General features: G+C 45.0%; 1 protein-coding gene across 1 annotated transcript in view; it reads left to right on the forward strand.

Moving 5' to 3' along the window:
* cacna1ia (calcium voltage-gated channel subunit alpha1 Ia) overlaps positions 1-18,772 on the forward strand; it is a 196,721-nt gene that overhangs the window by 139,004 nt on the left and 38,945 nt on the right. The window contains exons 21-23 of the mRNA XM_052042941.1: positions 11,007-11,132; positions 12,320-12,409; positions 17,722-17,914. Coding sequence (XP_051898901.1) covers positions 11,007-11,132; positions 12,320-12,409; positions 17,722-17,914 — 409 coding nt within the window. The remainder of the gene's footprint in view (positions 1-11,006; positions 11,133-12,319; positions 12,410-17,721; positions 17,915-18,772) is intronic.

An 18,772-nucleotide genomic window follows, 5' to 3' on the forward strand; every position in this document is an offset into this window, starting at 1 on the left:
AGTGAGGGTTCTTCAAGCAGAGAATGAGGGAATTAAATTATTCATCCATGGCTACGTTTTATTGTTCTTTTGTTGGACGGGGCCTTTGCTGACAATGCCAAAATTTATTTCCCTGCCTTAATTGCCCTCAAGAAAACAGTGAGTTGTTTCTTCAGCCGCTGCAGTCCATGTGGTGAAGGTGCTCTCACAGTCCTGTTGGGTAGAGAGTGCCAGATTTTAGACTCAGCAGTGATGAAGGAAAAAGAAACAAAGGATCGACGAAAAATAACGATCCCGGGCACATCTCGGAGAGCGAGGCCCGGAGCGGTGGAAGAGAGGGGGCCAGAAGGTGTTGGGGGCAAAGAAGAGAGGGTAGAGCGGAGGGCACAGAGGGGGAACCGGAGAGACCAACGATGGATAGAGTGAACATACTGGAGATCCGGGGTGGAACCAAACTGGGAGGCCTGGGAGTGGACCTGGAAGCCACATGGAACAAGATGGCAGCATAGATCGACAAAAAATAACGGTCCCCAGGCACATCTTGGAGCATGAGGCCCAGAGCTGTGGAAGAAAAAGAGAAAGGGCCCAGAAGGTGTCGGAATGTGTCAGAAGATGAAGGAATGATGACATTAGTATTGGTATTGGTTTATTATTGTCACTTGTACCAAAGTACAGTGTAAAACTTGTCTCGCATACCGATCGTACAGGTGAATTCATTACACAGTGCAGTTACATTGGGTTAGTACAGAGTGCATTGATGTAGTACAGGTAAAAACAATAACAGTACAGAGTAAAGTGTCACAGCTACAGAGAAAGTGCAGTGTGTATTCCAAAGTCACAGTGATGTGTGATTTGGAAAGGAATTTGCAGGTGCTGCCTTTGTCCTTCAAGGTAGTAAAGATCATGGTTTGGGAAGTGCTGTTGAAAAAGCCTTGATGAGTTGCTGAAATGCATTTTGTAGATGGTAAATGCCACAGCCATGGTATGCCAGTGAAAGAGGAAGTAAAATGTTTAGATTGCTAAATGAGCAACCTGTTTTGTCCTGAGTGGTGCCAAGCTTATTTGTAACTGCACTCACCCAGGCAAGTGGAGAGTATGTCTTCACAGTCCTGATTTGTGCCTTGTAGTCTTTACTTTCTTAGGAGGTTAAGGAGGTTTGGCTTGTCACCAAACACTCTAACAACGTTCTGCAGATGTACTGTTGAAAATACTGACTGGTTGCATCACGGTCTAGTACAGCAATTCTAATGTGCAGGAACGTGAGAAGCTGCAGGGAGTAGTGGACTCGGCCCAATACATCACTGACACATCCCTCCCCACCATCAGTTGTATCTACATGAGGCGCTGTAACAAGAAAGCAACATACATCATCAACGATCCCCACCATCCGAGCCGTACCATCTTCTCGCAGTTACCATCGGCCAGGAGGTACAGAAGCCTGAAGTCCCATGCCACCAGGTTCATAAACAGCTACTTTCCTTCAACCATTCTGTTCTTGAACCAATCGGCACAACCCTAATCACCAGAGTTTAGCAACACTATGACCACTTTGATCACTTTGCACTAAAATGGGCTTTGTTTGTTTTGTGCTAATTGGTTCTTTCTTGTAAAAAGTGTGTTTAATTTATGTTTATTCTTGTGAATGCTGCTTATATGATGCTATGTGTCTGATTTGCTGCTGCAAGTAAGTTTTTCATTGTGCCTGTGCCCACATGTCCTTGTGCATATGACAATGAACTCGACTTTGATGTTAGAAAGACTTTGGAGTGTCAGGAGCTACTCACTGCAGGGTACATGGGCTCTGACATGCCCTTACAGCCACAGTGTTTATGCAGCTTGTCCAACTAAACTGTAGGTGGTGGTAAGTGAAGTGTCCCATCATGTTTTAATGCGTGTTGTACTTTGATGAGATTAGCATGGTCCAGCAATGAAGAGAAATGATTAGAGTGTGAATTGTTCATTTAATGTTGTTTGGACAGTGAAAGGACAGGAAAACCTAGTTACTCACAGATACACTTTTAATCCAGAGCACAGCATAATAATAATTCATATTTATGCATGACTTCAGGATGTCCTTAAAGACTTTGCAGGTCCGAGGTGCCTTTAAAGAATAGTCACTGTTGTAATCTAAGGATGTCAACTTCCATTGAATACACAACACCTTCTTCACGCCTGCATTCACACAAGCTTCTGACAGCTGGTTTTATCACCTGACACATCATGCAGGCCAGCCGCGAGTTCAACAATTACCTTCACTGCTGTTCCAGCTCGTTGGGTGTTGGACAGTCACGCTGGATGCATTCTTAACCTCGTGACTTCATTGTCTGTGACTAATACATGTCATGATTGGGGGGGAATAAGGATGTTGACCCATTTACCAGCCGCTGCTGGCTGCTTTCCCTGCCATCACAAGCGTCTGCTCCCTTCCACTTCATGTATCCACCCTTTAAGATACCACAGCATCAATTTCCCACCCATCCAGTTGGCAAGCTTGCCGAATGCTCTAGTGCCTCCCAACTCATTGCTAATGGCCCAGGAACAGATAGCCCACCCACTTCTTGGCTGATTAAATTGCTCCCATGCCCCTTTTTCCATCTTTAAGACCATATTCAGGACAGTCTGGAACTGGTTGCTCTTTCAAGAAATGCATAGCTACAGCAACAGGATCTGACCTTGTATCTCAGAATCAAGTTTATCATCACTGACATACATGTCATGAAATATATCTGGCTAATATACTACCACCAAGTTTATTGTAGTCATGGTAATTTGAATAGAATTTTTGAAAATTCACTCCTTAAACTCTACCTCCTTCTCTTCTAGAGTTAAAACACATTTTGACTAACATTTACCATCGTAGGAAATGGTAATGTGACTGGACTAGTAATCCAGAGCCTGATCTAATGATCCATAGATACAAGTTCTGAAGCCATAGTAGCAGCTGGGGAATTTACATTCAGTTAATTAAATAAATCAGGAATAAAAAGCTTGGATCATTAAGGGTAACACTGAAACTTGTGGATTTTCATAAAAACCCACCTGGTTCACCAAAGCACAGCCTTCCCTGATCTGTCTTATATGTTACCCCAGATGCATTGCAGTGCAATTAACTCCCTTCTGAAGTGGCCCAGCCCATCAACATAGTTCAAGGGTAATTGAGAATAAACATTAAATTCTGGCCTTGCCAATGATGCCCACCTCCTGTGCCATCTCCTCATGACTCCATGTCCAATTTTCTGACAAATTTTGAGATGATTCACCAGGTTAATGGTGCCATTAAATAGCAGCTGTTGTTGAGCAGGAAAGACTGCTGTGATGATGCTCTGAGGATAGAATATGAGAGCTGAGATTCAACGCTTGGCATCAATAATTCAATGCAACGCCAACTGGGAAACCATCAAAGCTGAGGATGAATAAAGAACGAGATCCATCAAGTTCAGCGCCCCCATCTTGGCGGTGCTTGACATAGGACGCTGGAGTTGATGATCAACTTAATCAATCAATGGCCATCAATTAATGACAACATTCTGTCTCAGAAGGTTGTGGAGTCAAGTCTTACACTCAAGCAACCTGAGCACGTGATCGAGGTTGATAAATCCAGTGCATTACCTAGTGAGTGCTGCACTGTTGGAGGTGGTGTCTTTCTGATGAAACGTTAAACTGAGACTGCCCGTCACCTCAGGTGCATGGTAGAGATCTCACAGCACTCTTTCAAAGAAGAGCAAGGGAGCACTCCCTGGAGTCCTAGGGCCAATATTTATTACTCAGTCCATCTGGCTCAAAAAATATATCTACTCATTATTAGAGTTGTTTTTGGGATCTTCCTGTATATATTAACTACTGCATTTCATACATCTACTTCAAAAACTCTTCATTGGCTGTGATGAACTTTAGGATGACCTAATATGTAACTACCTGTAATCAGGAAGTTCCCAATGTTGGAGAGTTTTAGAAACAAATGGTGCAAATTCTTCCTGTTCCTATCAAACTTCACTATACTTGATGCACGTCGTGGTCCATTAATCACAAAGTGAATCCCAAGTGTTATCTTCTGTAAAAATCAACTTGATTTGCTTTCAAGTGAGCATAAATTCTCCTAAGTAATCAAAGGTTTGTAGATGTTGAAAATTAAGCTACTGGATATTTCAGTTCAATTCTATCAGTTTCAGAATTTAAGTTTTGTACAAGTAATTTTTAGCAAACTTTATTAATAGTGATATAAAGAAATCAGTGGAGGATTATAACAGAGGGACTTCTCTGGAGATTTACTAACGGATTGACTGGTTCAATATTAAAAGCATTTACATGAATTCTTTGACTCCAATCACTATCCAAGCCTAGAACAATGATCTTCAAGCATGTCCTACAGACATCACAAAGCATTTTGCAAGCAGTGAATTACTTCTGATAGACAGTCACCGTAGTAATGCAGGGAAGAGTGGCAGCCTGCTTTTATACAGAAAAACTGTGGAAGCCCCTACACCATATGGATCACAGCAGCTCAGGAAGGTAACCATCCATCTTCCACCCAACTGGGCAGCTCAGGAATAATCAGTAAATGCTGGTCTTGCTAATGATACCTGTCCAAGGGTGTAGTAGCACAGTGTTTAAATAAAGGGACTTGCATCCAGAAATCTGGCCTATTGATTTGGTGACATAAGTTCAAATCCCACCATAGCCACATGAAAACTACTGAGTTGTGGTTAAAGACACATCTGTCTTTACATCTGCTGTCATAACCAGTTCTGGCATATGTGTGACTCCAGGCCCACCAAAGTGCTCACTATTAACTACCCTCTGAAGTGGCCCAATAAGCTTCTTGGATCAGGAGGCAATTAATAGAACATAGAAGACTACAGCACAGTACAGGCCCTTCAACCCACAATGTTGAGCCGACATTTTACCCTGCTCTATCTAACCCTTCCCTCCCACATCGCCCCCTCCCATTTCTCTATCATTCATATATCTATCTAAATGTCTCCTAAATGTCCCTAATGTATCTGCCCCCACAATCTCTGCTGGCAGTGCGTTCCACTCACCCGCCACTCTCTGTATAAAAGACTTACCCCTGACATCCCCCTTACACCTTCCTCCAATCACCTTAAAATTATGTCCCCTCAGGTTAGCCATTGTCGCCCTGGGAAAAAGTCTCCGACTGTCCACTTGATCTATGTCTCTTATCATCTTGGTAGGCAATAAGTGCTGCCTTGCCATTGATACCAACATTCCATGAACAAGTAAGTAATAGGTGTAAAAGTTCAAGGTCCCAGGAAGATTGCTATCACCATTTCAGGTGAAAACGGCATAGTTGCCAACCACTTACTTGGAAGTACTTGCAAATCCAAGTGTACAGCACACCTTACAAAGCAAAACATGCAAGTTCTTCAAAAAGGAATTGTGAATCCTGGTGAATTGATGGGATAATTAGAAATCACCATGAGACCATATGGGAGCAGAATTAGGCCATTCGGCCCATCGAGTCTGCTCATCCATTCAATCATGGCTGATTTCTTTTCTCAACCCCATTCTCCTGCCTTGTCCCCATAACCCCTAATCCCCTTACCAATCAAGAACCTGTCAATCTCTGCCTTAAATACAGCCAATGACTTGGCCTCCACAGCCATCTGTGGCAACGAATTCCACAGATTTGCCACCCTTTGGCTGAAGAAATTCCTCCTCATCTCAGTTTTACAGAGATCTCCCTTTATTCTGAGGCTGTGCCCTCGGATCCTAGACTCTGCTACTAATGGAAACATCCACTCTATATCCACTCTATCCAAGTCTTTCAGTATTTGGTAGGTTTCAATGAGATCCCCCCTCATCCTTCTGAACTCCGTTGAGTACAGGCCCAGAAACATCAAACGCTCCTCATACATCAAGCCTTTCATTCCCAGGATCATTCTTGTGACCTCTGGACCTTCTCCAGGGCCAGCACATCTTTCCTTAGATACAGGGCCCAAAATTGCTCACTATCTCAGGATCTCATCTGTCTTGATCTGTTCACTCCTATCAACAAAGGGAAAGCTGGCCATAATAACAGAGAGGATAAGAGAAACAACTTCTTCCCTATCCAAGGTAGGCAAGGATGAATGTGGACATGTTGTATCTCTTCAAGGAAGGATGGGATAGATATCAGAAGAAACTGTAATTTGGAATTCAGTAGACTGACATTCTCTATAGTAGTGAAACAGTGCTGAACTGTCAGAGGTCTGTCTTTGACATTAGAAATCCCTCTGAGATCCCATCTGCCCTTTACAATATAAAAAGATTCCAAAACCTCTATTTTAAAGAACAGATGGTCTTCTGGCCTCTCGAGCCTGCTCCACCATTCAATAAGATCATGGCTGATGTTTGTCTTTAACTCCACTTTCCTGCGTGTCCCTCATAACCCCGGTATGCAAGCCATCTGGTCTTGAGAGCCCATTGTCCCATTAGTTTGCTGAGTAGCTTTAGTGTTTGTGAATGTTTAAACATCTTTACCCACTTCTACTGGTTGATGTCAACTGTGAAGAGGGATATAAAATATTTAATGTCATAGAGTCATACAGCACAGAAATTTGGTAATTAGTTTATTATTGTCACATATACCGAGATAGAGTGATAAACTGATTTGCATGCCATCCATACAGATCATTTCAAGACATATGTACATTGAGGTAGTACAAAGGGAAAAGCAATAACAGAATGCACAATGAAATGTTACAGTTACAGAGAAAGTGCAGTGCAAGTAGACAATAAGGTGCAAGGCCATAACGAGGTAGATTGTGGTGTCAAGAGTTCATCTTTAACATACAAGAGGTCTATTCAAAAGGCAGTGGGATAGAAGCTGTCTTTGAGCCTGGTGGTGTGTGTTTTCAAGCTAGAATTGGAATTGGTTTATTATTGTCACGTACTGAGGTACAGTGAAAAACTTGTCTTGCATAACGTTCATACAGATCAGTTCATTACACAGTGCATTGAGGTAGTGCAGGGTAAGACAATACAGAATGCAGAGTAAAGTGTCACAGCTACGGAGAAATAGGCCCTTCACCTCATGGAGTCCACGTCAACCGTCAAGCATCCATTTTACACTAAGCCTATTCTCCCCACATTCCCCTCTCCTCCCTCACCTCCAGCTTCCCCCAGATTCTACAACTCACCTACACTGAGGGGTAACTTACAGCGGCCTTTAATCCACCACACTTTTTGGGATGTGGGAGAGAATTGAAGCACCCAGAGGAAACCTACAAGTTCATGGGGAGACCTTTCAAATTCCGCACAGATGACAAAGATTGAACCTGGTGTTCTGGGGCAACAGCTGCATCACTGTGCCATCCCGTCATCTGGTAAATAAAAGATTGGTACCGAGGTACAATGACAAACTTAGTTTGCATGTCGTCCATACAGATCATTTCATCACATCAGTGCATTGAGATAGTACAAGGGAAAACAATAACAGAATGCAGAATAAAGTGTTACAGTTACAGATAAAGTGCAGTGCAAGCAGACAATAAAGGGCAAGGCCATAACGAGGTAGATTGTGCAGGGTAGAGTCCTTTATCATTACCTTATGTCCCAGTCTTACTTCCATAGCTTCATCCAGTAAGAGAACCAATGTTTGCCTTAACTGCTCACTTTCATTTGATATTCTTGCAGAAGCTCTAACTGTTTATACAGTCCTTGCTGGCTCACTCTCATCATCTATTTACTCCCTCTTGTTATTTTACCAGTTCACTCTGGACAGCTGGGGCAAATATTTGTCTATTAATCTGCTTGCTAAAACCGATTATCTGGCCGATATCACAACAATACCTTAGGATCTTTCTGCGCATAAATGTTCACTGCATTTCCTACATTACGATAGCCATCACATTTCCAAAACTACTTCACTGACTGCAAAGTGTTTTGGAGTGCTCTGAAAGGGATGTGGAAAGTGCTTTGAAAATGAAAGCCATTATAACACAAAGAGCCCACCACGAAGAGCCTCACAACCCAGAAAACTGATAAAATATGTCGAGGTCTCCAATGCAAGCACTCTGGTGATGGCATTTGTATAGTTTGTTGCTTTGTGTACAATGCCCACGGAGGTATGGTTACTGAATCTGATCTCTGACTGAGTCATAAGACCATGACAGGACATGTGAACCACTCGGCCCTTAAGCTTGTTCTGGTTTTAAATAAGTTCAAGGATGGTCTGATTGGTAACCTCATTTCCACATTCCCCTCTACCTGAATAACCTTTTATCCCCTTGCTTGTCTATCCCTATCTTAAAAATATTCAAAGGCTCTCTGTCCTTTGAGCAAGTGGGTTCCAAAGACCCACAACTCTAAGAGAAAATATTTCACCACATCTCTGACTGATATGCATGACCACTTATTTTTTTTAACAGTGACCATCCTTAGATTCTCCCACATGAGGACAATCCTCTCCACATCCACCTTGTCAGGAAGCTTCAGGATCTTACACATTTCATTCAAGTCCCCTCTCACTCCTCTGAACCATGACTTGTCCAATCTTTTCCTCACAAGGCAACCCTCTCATTCCAAGTATCAGTCTACTAAACCTTCTCTGAAATGCTTCCAATGCTTTAACATCCTTAAAAAAGGAAACCAGTGTACAGTACTCCAGATGTGGTCTCACTAATGCTAAATGTTTGTGCTATTTTAAACATAATCCAATTATGCAGTTGCACAACTTAAACCACAATATTTCTGTTTATTAATAATGCCTCACTAGATGTTATTCAGCAGCACTGTTACCATATTCATGATGCCCTTTACAAGATCTTTACGAATTAGTAAGTAATTGTTTTAATTACTGGCTCCCTAAAGCACAGAGGAGCTGCCATCTGTTGACACTGATGGACTGCTCTACAGATCAGGCAGACAGAAAAAGGGGCTGTACAATCTCTTCAGCCTTGTCTGCGCATGTGAGGCAGAGAATCAAATCAGGCACCTCTGCTCAATTGAATAGTTTCCTGTTGTCAGGCTGACATTAATGATGAGTCTCTTGCGGCTTGAGATTAATCTTTAGTTTCCAGAGACCTCCTGGAATGTTAACCAACCCCATGGAGAGAGAAAGGGTTATTCTCAAGGTTTCGGAATGAGTTAAAAAGAAACATCCAAGTTCGACTGGGACTTCTGTTAGCTGAAGATTGTCTTGACTTTTCAGCAATAACTTTGTAGGGAATTAACTGCTGGAAGAAACCGGCCTTCCGACCAACAAACTGTGCTTCAGCCTTTGCGATAAACACCTCACCGGTTGAAAGGGGAAGGCACAGATTCCCAGAGCTTGAGGACAGCGCATGCCAGGCTAAAGTCACTCCGCAGCGCGCATTCCTCCAGCATTTTGCTTGTTGCTCCAGATTCCAAGATCTGCAGTCTCTTGTGCCTCTGTTCCATTGCAAAGCCTCTTCAAGGTGCGTCCCAATCCGAAGAAGTTTTCCTCTTCTCACCGACGGGAGTTCTGTGAGACCCTCTCTCACTGAACCCCTCCTGTGATTTCTGCTCTTCGACCACGTGTTCGTCCAGACCAGTCCCAATGAAGGGTCCTGACCCACAACGTCGACTGTCCACTCCCCTCTACAGATGCTGCCTGACCCGCTGAGTTCCTCCGGCATTTTATTTGTTGCTCCAGATTCCAGCATCTGCAGTCTCTTGTGTCTCAGAAATATTTGATCAGAACGTCCAGCCAAATCTCTGCCCATGTTGTTTGTAGCTACAACATTCTTCAGAGACCATAAGATATAGGAGCAGAGTTAGACCATTCGGCCCATCAAGCCTGCTCTGCCATTCAGTCATGGCTGTGTTTTTTTCAACCCCATTCTCCTGCCTTCTCTCCATAACCCTTAACCCCCTCACCAATCAAAAACCTATTAATCTCTGCCTTAAATACACCCCGTGACTTGGCCTCCACAGCCCTCTGTGGCAACGAATTCCACAGATTTGCCACCCTTTGGCTGAAGAAATTCCTCCTCATCTCAGTTTTACAGAGACCTCCCTTTATTCTGAGGCTGTGCCTTCGGATCCTAGACTCTCCTACTGATGGAAACATCCTCTCCCCATCCACTCTATCCAGAACTTTATGTATCCAGTAGGTGTCAATGAGATTCCCCCCCCCACCCCCCATCATCCTTCTGAACTCCATTTGAGTACAGGCCCAGAGACATCAAATGCTCCTCATATGTTAAGCCTTTCATTCCCGGGATCATTCTTGTGAACCTCCTCTGGACCCTGTCCAGGGCCAGCACTCCAGAGAGGGAAACATCAGCGATCCTGCTCGACCCCATCTGACCCAACGGTGAGCTGTCGACTTGCATTGCTGCACAGGGCAGGTCATGTCACTGACCACTGTGCACATTGATAATGCAGCAGTCTTCTCAGTGACGTACCTTGGCCATGTCCTTTTATGGCTGGGGAAGGCTGTCAAAACCACCCCAACCCCAGAACCCAAACCAGCGGAGAAACGTCATCCAGGAGGAAGGAGGATTTTGAAAAGTGTTAAAAATATTGTTAACTTTGGAGCCAACTTCTGTTTTGTTGACTAGTATTTTGGGAAACCAATTACATTGGCACACAGTATTCCCAGAGTTCTGGACTAAAGAAAAGTTATCACCCTGAAACATTGAATGCGTTTCTCCCTCCACAGATGCTGCCTGACCTGCTGAAGATTTACACCATATTTAACTGAGGACTTGAACTTGGCTTGAAGTTCCAGGTTCCCACTTTGTAGAGCTCCTGTCCAGTGGGAGTGGGCAGCTCCCACTCTACAGATGGCTTCTTGGAGTTACCTAACCCCCACCCCCGAACTCTTGTCCAGGATTACCCCCACACATGGGATGGGATAGAAATGATCAGGGGCCCGATCAAGGCCTGACAACCAACACACTGTCCAAATCTTCTCCCACAGAAGAACCTAAAAGGTACAAAAGTAGCAAAATTGTCACCCTGCCAGTCAGTGAATCAGACCAGGAATCCATTCTGAATCTTCATCTTAGGGATACTGTGACAAAAATAATACCATTAACAATGCCCTTTCACCCTTACAGCTCTTCAAAGGCAAGTTTTACTACTGCCAGGGTCACGATACTCGCAATGTCACCAACAGGTCAGACTGTTTGTTGGCCAACTACAAGTGGATCCATCACAAGTACAACTTCGACAACCTCGGACAGGTACAGAATTCACAATTGGTATCTCTCCTTGAGATTAGTCTTCCTGCTCAATGCATAGAAATAAAGTTATATCCGTAAATATTGGCTACTAGGCTGCAATGGGTGGCATATCACTAAATATTGATCACTGGACTGCAACTCCTATATTCTTCTATTGATGTTCTCACTCTCTAATTGCCCCCAGTCACTCATTGATTAGGTGATCTTGTTTACAGCTTATTCCCATGGTCACCCCTGTTCCCAGATATTGATTACTAGACTACAATGGGTTGTATATCAGTAAATATTGATCACTGAACTACAGTGGGTGATATATCGACGTGTATTGATCACTGGAGTACATTGGATGGTATATCAGAGTATATTGATCACTAGACTACAATGGGTGGTATCTCAATGTGTATTGATCACTGGACTACAAGGATGGTATATCGATGTGTATTGATCACTGGACTACAAGGATGGTATATCGATGTGTATTGATCACTGGACTCCAATGGGTGCTATATCAATGTATATTGATCACCAGACTATCTTTGGTGAGAAATCAATGTGTATTGACCACCAGTCTTGGATATGTAAACATAGTAAATGGAAAATTACAGTTCAAATCAATTATCTGGTGAGATCTGGGGCACGATGAATGGATAAAATGATGGGCCAGGCTCTCGTTGGCACTGGTTTCTTAACAGTTGTTGAAATGATGTGATCCTGGAACTGATCACCTACCTTCTCGGTAAAATGGAGCTAGACCAGCCTCATTACTGGGGAATGTCGCTGAAAAGAGCACAGGGAATATGGTAAGTAGGGTAGGTTTCGCAAGGCAGAACCAATAGGAGACAGTAAAATAATCGAACATCCAAGAGCCATCTCCAGTATCTATAGTGGCAGTGCCTGTTAAGTAACCAGTGATGAGGGCAGTGACACCCCACATCAGAGAATGAGAGAGTTGCCTGTAATAGTTACATTAGATGGCAGGTGAACTGGTCGCTCTGTGATTGTATTTGCCTCAATTTTCAGCTGAGAGTGGCCTCTTTACCAAGAGTAAACGCCCAACACAAGTTGCCTAGTTAGCAGGTCTGACGTTCCTTTCTTACTCCGAGCAGTGCTGTGATCTGAAGATGCTGTCAGCCTAGTGGCAGTCTATTTTTCATTTTGCAAACGATGTCTGTGTCTCTCCACAACAGGCTCTGATGTCTCTCTTTGTGCTCGCTTCGAAAGATGGCTGGGTCAACATTATGTACCATGGGCTGGATGCCGTGTCCATTGACCAGCAGGTAAAGGAAGGAAGGAATGGTGAAAATGAGGCAGCTATTTAACCATGGAGGGAACCACCACCTCCCTTGACCTTTCTGCTCCACTGCTTAATGACCTTGCGGGAGCAGCCAATGGCACAGTTAGAACTGCTGCCTCACAGCACCAACGTCTCAAGTTGGATCCTAACTTCTGGTGTGTCTGTGTGGAGTTTGTATGTTGTCCCTGATACTGTGCCGGCTTCTCCCAGGTGCTTTGGTTTCGTCCACACCCCAAAGACGTGGGGCGGTAGGTTAATTTGCCATTATAAATTGCCCCCAATGTGTAGGGACAGTGTAGGGAAAATTAAATGAGAAAATTAAAGGAGAGACTAAGGGAGCTGGGGCTTTACTCTTTGGAAAGAAGGAAGATGAGAGGAGATATGATCGAGGTGTACAAAATATTAAGAGGAATAGATCGAGTGGACAGCCAGCGCCTCTTTCCCAGGGCACCAATGCTCAATACAAGACAGCATGGCTTTAAAGTAATGGGTGGGAAGTTCAAGGGAGATATCAGAGGAAGGTTTTTTACCCAGAGAGTGGTTGGGGCATGGAATGTGCTGCCTGGGGCGGTGGTGGAGGCAGGTACATTGGTCAAATTCAAGAGATTACTGGATAAGCATATGGAGGAATTTAAAATAGAGGGATATGTGGGAGAAAGCGTTTAGATAGTCTTAGGCGAGGTTTAAAGGTCGGCAGAACATTGTGGGCCGAAGGGCCTGTATTGTGCTGTACTGTTCTGTGTTCTGTTAGTATAGGATTAGTATAAATGGATGTTTGATGGTCAGAGCAGACTTGCAGGGTGAAGGGCTGTTCCATGCTATGTGACTCCATTACCTGATATTAGTTTGCCTTAAGTTTACACTCAGGTCACACCTTACGTCAGAATGTCCCAAAGTGGTTATCAGAAAATGAAATCATTCATTGCTTCTTCAGCCAGAGGGTGGTGAATCTGTGGAATTCTTTGCCACAGAGGGCTGTGTGGAGGCCAAGTCACTGGGTGTATTTAAGGCAGAGATTAATAGGTTCTTGACTGGTCAGGGTTGCAGGGAGAAGGTGGGAGAATGGGGTTGAAAACAAAAATCAGCCACGATTGAATGGCGGAACAGACTCAATGGGTCGAATGGCCTAATTCTGCTCCCAAATCTTCTGGTCTTGTGAAGCGTACTCACTGTTGTAAGTTGGGGAAATGTACACAAGAACACAAGAAAACAGAAGCAGGAGGAGCCAAACTAGCCCCTCCATTCAGTATGATCATGGCTGATCTACCCCAAGCCTCACTCCTCCTCTGTGCCAGATCCCCATCACCCTCAATCCCCCAATCCTTCAAAAATATATCTACTCCCACTTTAAATACTGCTAATGAGCTAGCCTCCTCAACTCTCTGGAGTAGAGTATCCACATACAGCAAACTTCCTCAAGCAGCATTTTGACAATGGCCTAATCTGTTTGCTTCATGCTGGCTGAGAGATAAGTGTTAACCAGGGACTTCATGGGATAGGGGCACAGGTAGAGCAGGTGGGGGAAGCAGGTTCATAGTCCCGTCCAATAATCATCTTAAATACAGAATGAGGTTCTGGATGAACTTGTGCACAACTTCATCCCAGGATGTTACTCTCCACTTGCTGGGACAAATGCAGCTCCAGCAACACCGAAGCAGCTCAAATTGGTAAATTGGTTCACTATTGTCACATATACCGAGGTACAGTGAAAAACTTTTAACACAATCCAGGACAAAGCAGACCGCTTGACTGGGACCCAAACCACCACCTTAAACATCCATTTCCTCCCACCTCCAGAACACAGTGGGTGCTGTGTGTACTGCTTCCCAAATGCACTGCAGTTACTCACCCTGGCTACTCTGACAACTCTTCCCAAATCCACACCCTCTACCGCAAAGAAGGACAAATCCAGCAGGCACATGGGAACACCAGCCTCCACAGGTCACCCTCCAATCCACCCAGCACACTGACTTAGAACCGTTTCGCTGATCATCAGTGGGTCTAAATCCTGAAACTCCCAACAACACAATGGGAGGTACCTCCACTGGAAGGATTGCAGCAGTTCAAGGTGGCAACTAACCACCACATCCTCCAGGGCAGTTAGGGATGGCAATAAATGTTGGCCTTGTCAGAGATACCCATTTCCAGAAAAAGAAATGAACAAACTCACCAACAGTGAAGGCTTTGCCACTCCTTTATCTCTGCATTACCTCCTCCAGAGATCTCACTACACCTCCAGTTCTGGCCCCTTGACCATTCTCAGTTTCCTTTCTCCACTGCCAGAGGCTATACCTACCTGGGCCCTCAGCTCTGAAATCCCCTCCCCAAACTATTCTTCCTTCCTCATCCCCTCAAGAACACGTGACCCCCACATCACAGCCGTTCAGGTAACGGAAATTCGCCCTTACGGAATCCACTACCCAAAAACCCAAGATGCAGAATAAAATTGGCACTCTTCGAACTTGCATGTCAATTTTTATTTTATTTTCAGCTCACATTTCTTGGCTCATGTGCAGATGATGTGGCTTTGGGTTACGGAAAATCGTGATATGGGCAGTTTTCTGGGAACACATCCCACCCGTAACGTGGATCACCTGTACCTATCTGGGCTTTTGTCATCTGTCCCCATGCTTCCTCCTGTATCTGGGATGTTAAATGTTGCTCAGCATTTCTGTGAAGTGCCTAAGGGCACCTAAAGGCTCAACAGTTATTAAACAAAAGCTGCTAAAATAAAACTGCAAAGTGCAGCTTACAATTAAAAAATGTTTTAAGCAAAATATTTAACCATCTTCTTAACAGGGTTCTTTCATATCTATAACAGCTCCAGCTGCTTGTGATTGTGGTGGATGGGTTCCTATATTCCAGTGACATTGCAGGTCCTTCATTAGAATAGAACTCTCATAACAGATGGATAACACATAAGGTTATAAAACTAATTAAGTTGTGAAATAGATCTTGCAAATGGGCTGAAAGGTTTAACTCAGTTTATGCCTGAGATGAGCAAATTGGACTGCAGCCAGGGCTGGAGTGCTACTTACATGCATTGGCACATGCCTGCAGCCCCTTGCAGGTTAATTTATGGCTGCTTCTCTCTAACACTCTCCAATTGCCCATTGCACCTTATTGCCCCTTTCATCATCTCCTTCTCTCTTCTTTCTACACAATATTTGCTGCACCCACCTCTTTTCCACCCTCTACCCTTCTTATGTTTGAATCTTTGTCCTTCTCTCTTAATCGCTATTGTTCTCATTGTTGGCTGTGGCTCAGTGGGTCGGTATCTCTATCTCCCCCTGTTCCCACATCCCTCTCCCACCTCCACCCCCCCTCACTCTCTCTCTCTATCTCCCCCATTTCCCCCACCACTCCCCTCTCTCTCACTCACTCTCACTCTCTCTCTCTCTCTCTCTATCTCCCCCATTTCCCCTACCACTCCCCCTCTCTCTCACTCACTCTCTCCTCACTCACTCTCTCTCTCCTCTCTCTCACACTGTCTCCTCACACTCTCTCACTCTCTCCTCACTCACACTCTCCTCTCTCTCACTCATTCTCTCTCTCTCTCTCCTCTCTCTCTCTCTCTCACTCTCCTCTCTCACTCAGATAGATGTTTATGTGTGTAATGGTATAGTTCTGAGTGGGAGAGTTCTCCCTGGTGCCATGGTCAATATTAATCCCATAACCAGTGCCACAAAAACATTAGCTGCTCATTATCGTATTGCTGTTTGTGGAATCTTGCTATGCGGAAACTGGGTGCTGCATTTCCTACAACACATAAAGCTGCAACACACCTTGAGATATTTCTAAAGTCACTGAAAGACAGGAGGACTTCCTTTTTGCCTCTGGGGTTCTCTGAGCCCTCTCCTGAAACCTACCACACAGTCATTCTGTGCTCCTCAAAGATGGTCTCCTGCTCTCTGGAGCAAGAGTAAAACATGCGGTTTGAACAGTGTCCATTTCCAAAATGAGAGTCCGAGACTCATAGACCTTTCAGCTCACTGAGTCCACGATGAACATCAAGTGCCTATATACAGTGATCCCATTTTATTCTCCTCACGTCCCCATCAGCTTCTCCCAGATTCAGCACTCACTGTACACTAATGGGTAATTTACAGTGGCCAATTAACCTACCATGGTCCTTGGAGTGTAGAAGGAAACAAGAGCACCTGGAGGAAACTCCACACAGGCATCATCAGAGACCAGACATGTTCTAACTCTTTGCCAAGAGTGAGCAGGCTACGGCCTTTTATTCACCGGGAGGAGTTAACCTAACAGGTGACTTTATCATTCTGAAGTGAGCTCATGGTGTGGTCATCCCGGGGGCCATCAAACTAAGACAGTCGTTATAAAATCCAAAGGAGAACTCAACAGAGACTTCATTCCCCAGAGGAGTCATAGAGTTAGTTAAACAGCACGGAAACAGGCCCTTCAGTCCAACTGGTCCACACCGACCAAGGTTCCCACCTAAGCTCGTCTGATTTGCCCACGTTTGGCCCATATCCCTCTAAACCTTTCCTATCCATGTACCTTTTAAATGTTGTTGATGTACCTGCTTCAACCACTTGCTCTGGCAGCTCATTCCATATACAGACCACCCTCTGGGTGAAAAAGTTGCCCCTCAGGTTCCTATTAAATCTCACCCCTCTCACCTTAAACCTATGTCCTCTCGTTCTTGACTCCCCAACCCTGGGAAGAGCACTGTGCTCATGGACCCTAACAATGCCCCTCATGATTTTATACACCTCTGTAAGATCACCCCTCATTCTATGCTCCAATGAAAAACCTGCTCAACCTCTCTCCATAACTCAGTCCCTCGAGTCCCGGCAACATCCTCGTCAATCGCCTCTGCGCTCTTTCCAGCTTAATGGCATCTTTCCTATAGCAGGGTGACCAAAATGGAACACAATGTTCCAAAGGAAGAGATTTTATTTTTATTTATTCATTTACGGGAGCTGTGGACCACTGGCAAGGTCAGTATTTTGTTCCTATCCCTAATTACCTGTGAACAATAAGGTTGAATTGGGGTAAAGGGAGGAAGGAATGGAAGGAGCTGGTGATGGGAGCAGATGGAGGAGGGTGGGCGTGGGGGGGAGCATAAACACCAGTAGGGAGCAGATAGGCCAAGTGGCCCACTTCTGTGCTGTACTTTCAACGGTGGTTGGGGACACCCTGGTCTAGAGGGGTGAAGGGTGTAACTGAATGAGTATGGGATGGCTGAGGGCTGTAACACCAGATGGAGTGAACTGGGTGCCTCTGCCACATCTGCCTGCAGTAACTGACCGCTGTGACCTTCTCTGGCAGCCCATCATTAACCACAACCCCTGGATGCTGCTCTACTTCATCTCCTTCCTGCTGATCGTCAGCTTCTTCGTGCTGAACATGTTCGTTGGCGTGGTGGTGGAGAACTTCCACAAGTGCCGGCAGCACCAGGAGGCCGAGGAGGCGAGGAGGCGGGAGGAGAAACGCCTGCGGAGGCTGGAGAAGAAGCGCAGGAGTAAGGAGCCACCTTCAGACGGGACCCCGTGTGTCCAGGAGCCAAACGTCAACCTCACATCATAGGCCGTTTCGCCCATCGTTCTCGTGCTAGCCCCTCTATTGTAGTCCCAATACAATAGGGACTATTGTAGTCCCACTTCTCTATTGTAGTCCCACTTCCCCCCTCCCACACCTCCCAAAAAATATGCCCCCCCCCCAGCGCTTACCCACCTCCATTTTGGAGGTCCACTTCCAGTGCCCGATCAGCCAGTGTGTCTCAGATCACTGTGCAAAAACAACCTCTCCTTATCACCCCCACTTTGGATCCCTTCGCCTGTAACCTTGAGGTACATCCTGACGTCAACCCCAGAACAACCCTCCTCCCTTCAACCAGCTCACTCCTGCAATCACGCCATTGGCTGCCAGACATGAGCATCCCCAAGATGCCGACCTTCCCATAGCCAAACAACCTCTATCCTGATTGGATGACACTGGCTCCCAATCAAACAGAACCTTTTCCCCACATTTTTATAACCAGTGGCCAAACTCTTTGAAGAAATTACTCCTACAAACCTCTATTTATGATGATCCTAGAATTTCTTTCCTCAAAGTTGCTGACAGGAGTGACGTTCCTCTCTTCCTACCCTCTTTCCCTCCATCCTCCTTCACTCCCTCCATCCCTCCCATTTGTTCCCTTCCTCTCTCCAACATTCCCATTTGCCCTGTGTCCTTTTCTCTTTCCTTTTCTCCCTCAGCTCCTCCACCTGAGGAACACACGCCACATGTTACCTTTCTTTTCAGTGCTCCCACTCTCCCTTCCTCCTGCTCCATTCGCTTGCCTTGCCTTCCTGCCCACCCTCCATCCCTCGTTTGATCC

The sequence above is a fragment of the Pristis pectinata genome, chromosome 33 (assembly GCF_009764475.1).
Source record: "Pristis pectinata isolate sPriPec2 chromosome 33, sPriPec2.1.pri, whole genome shotgun sequence".
Lineage (NCBI taxonomy): Eukaryota > Metazoa > Chordata > Chondrichthyes > Rhinopristiformes > Pristidae > Pristis > Pristis pectinata.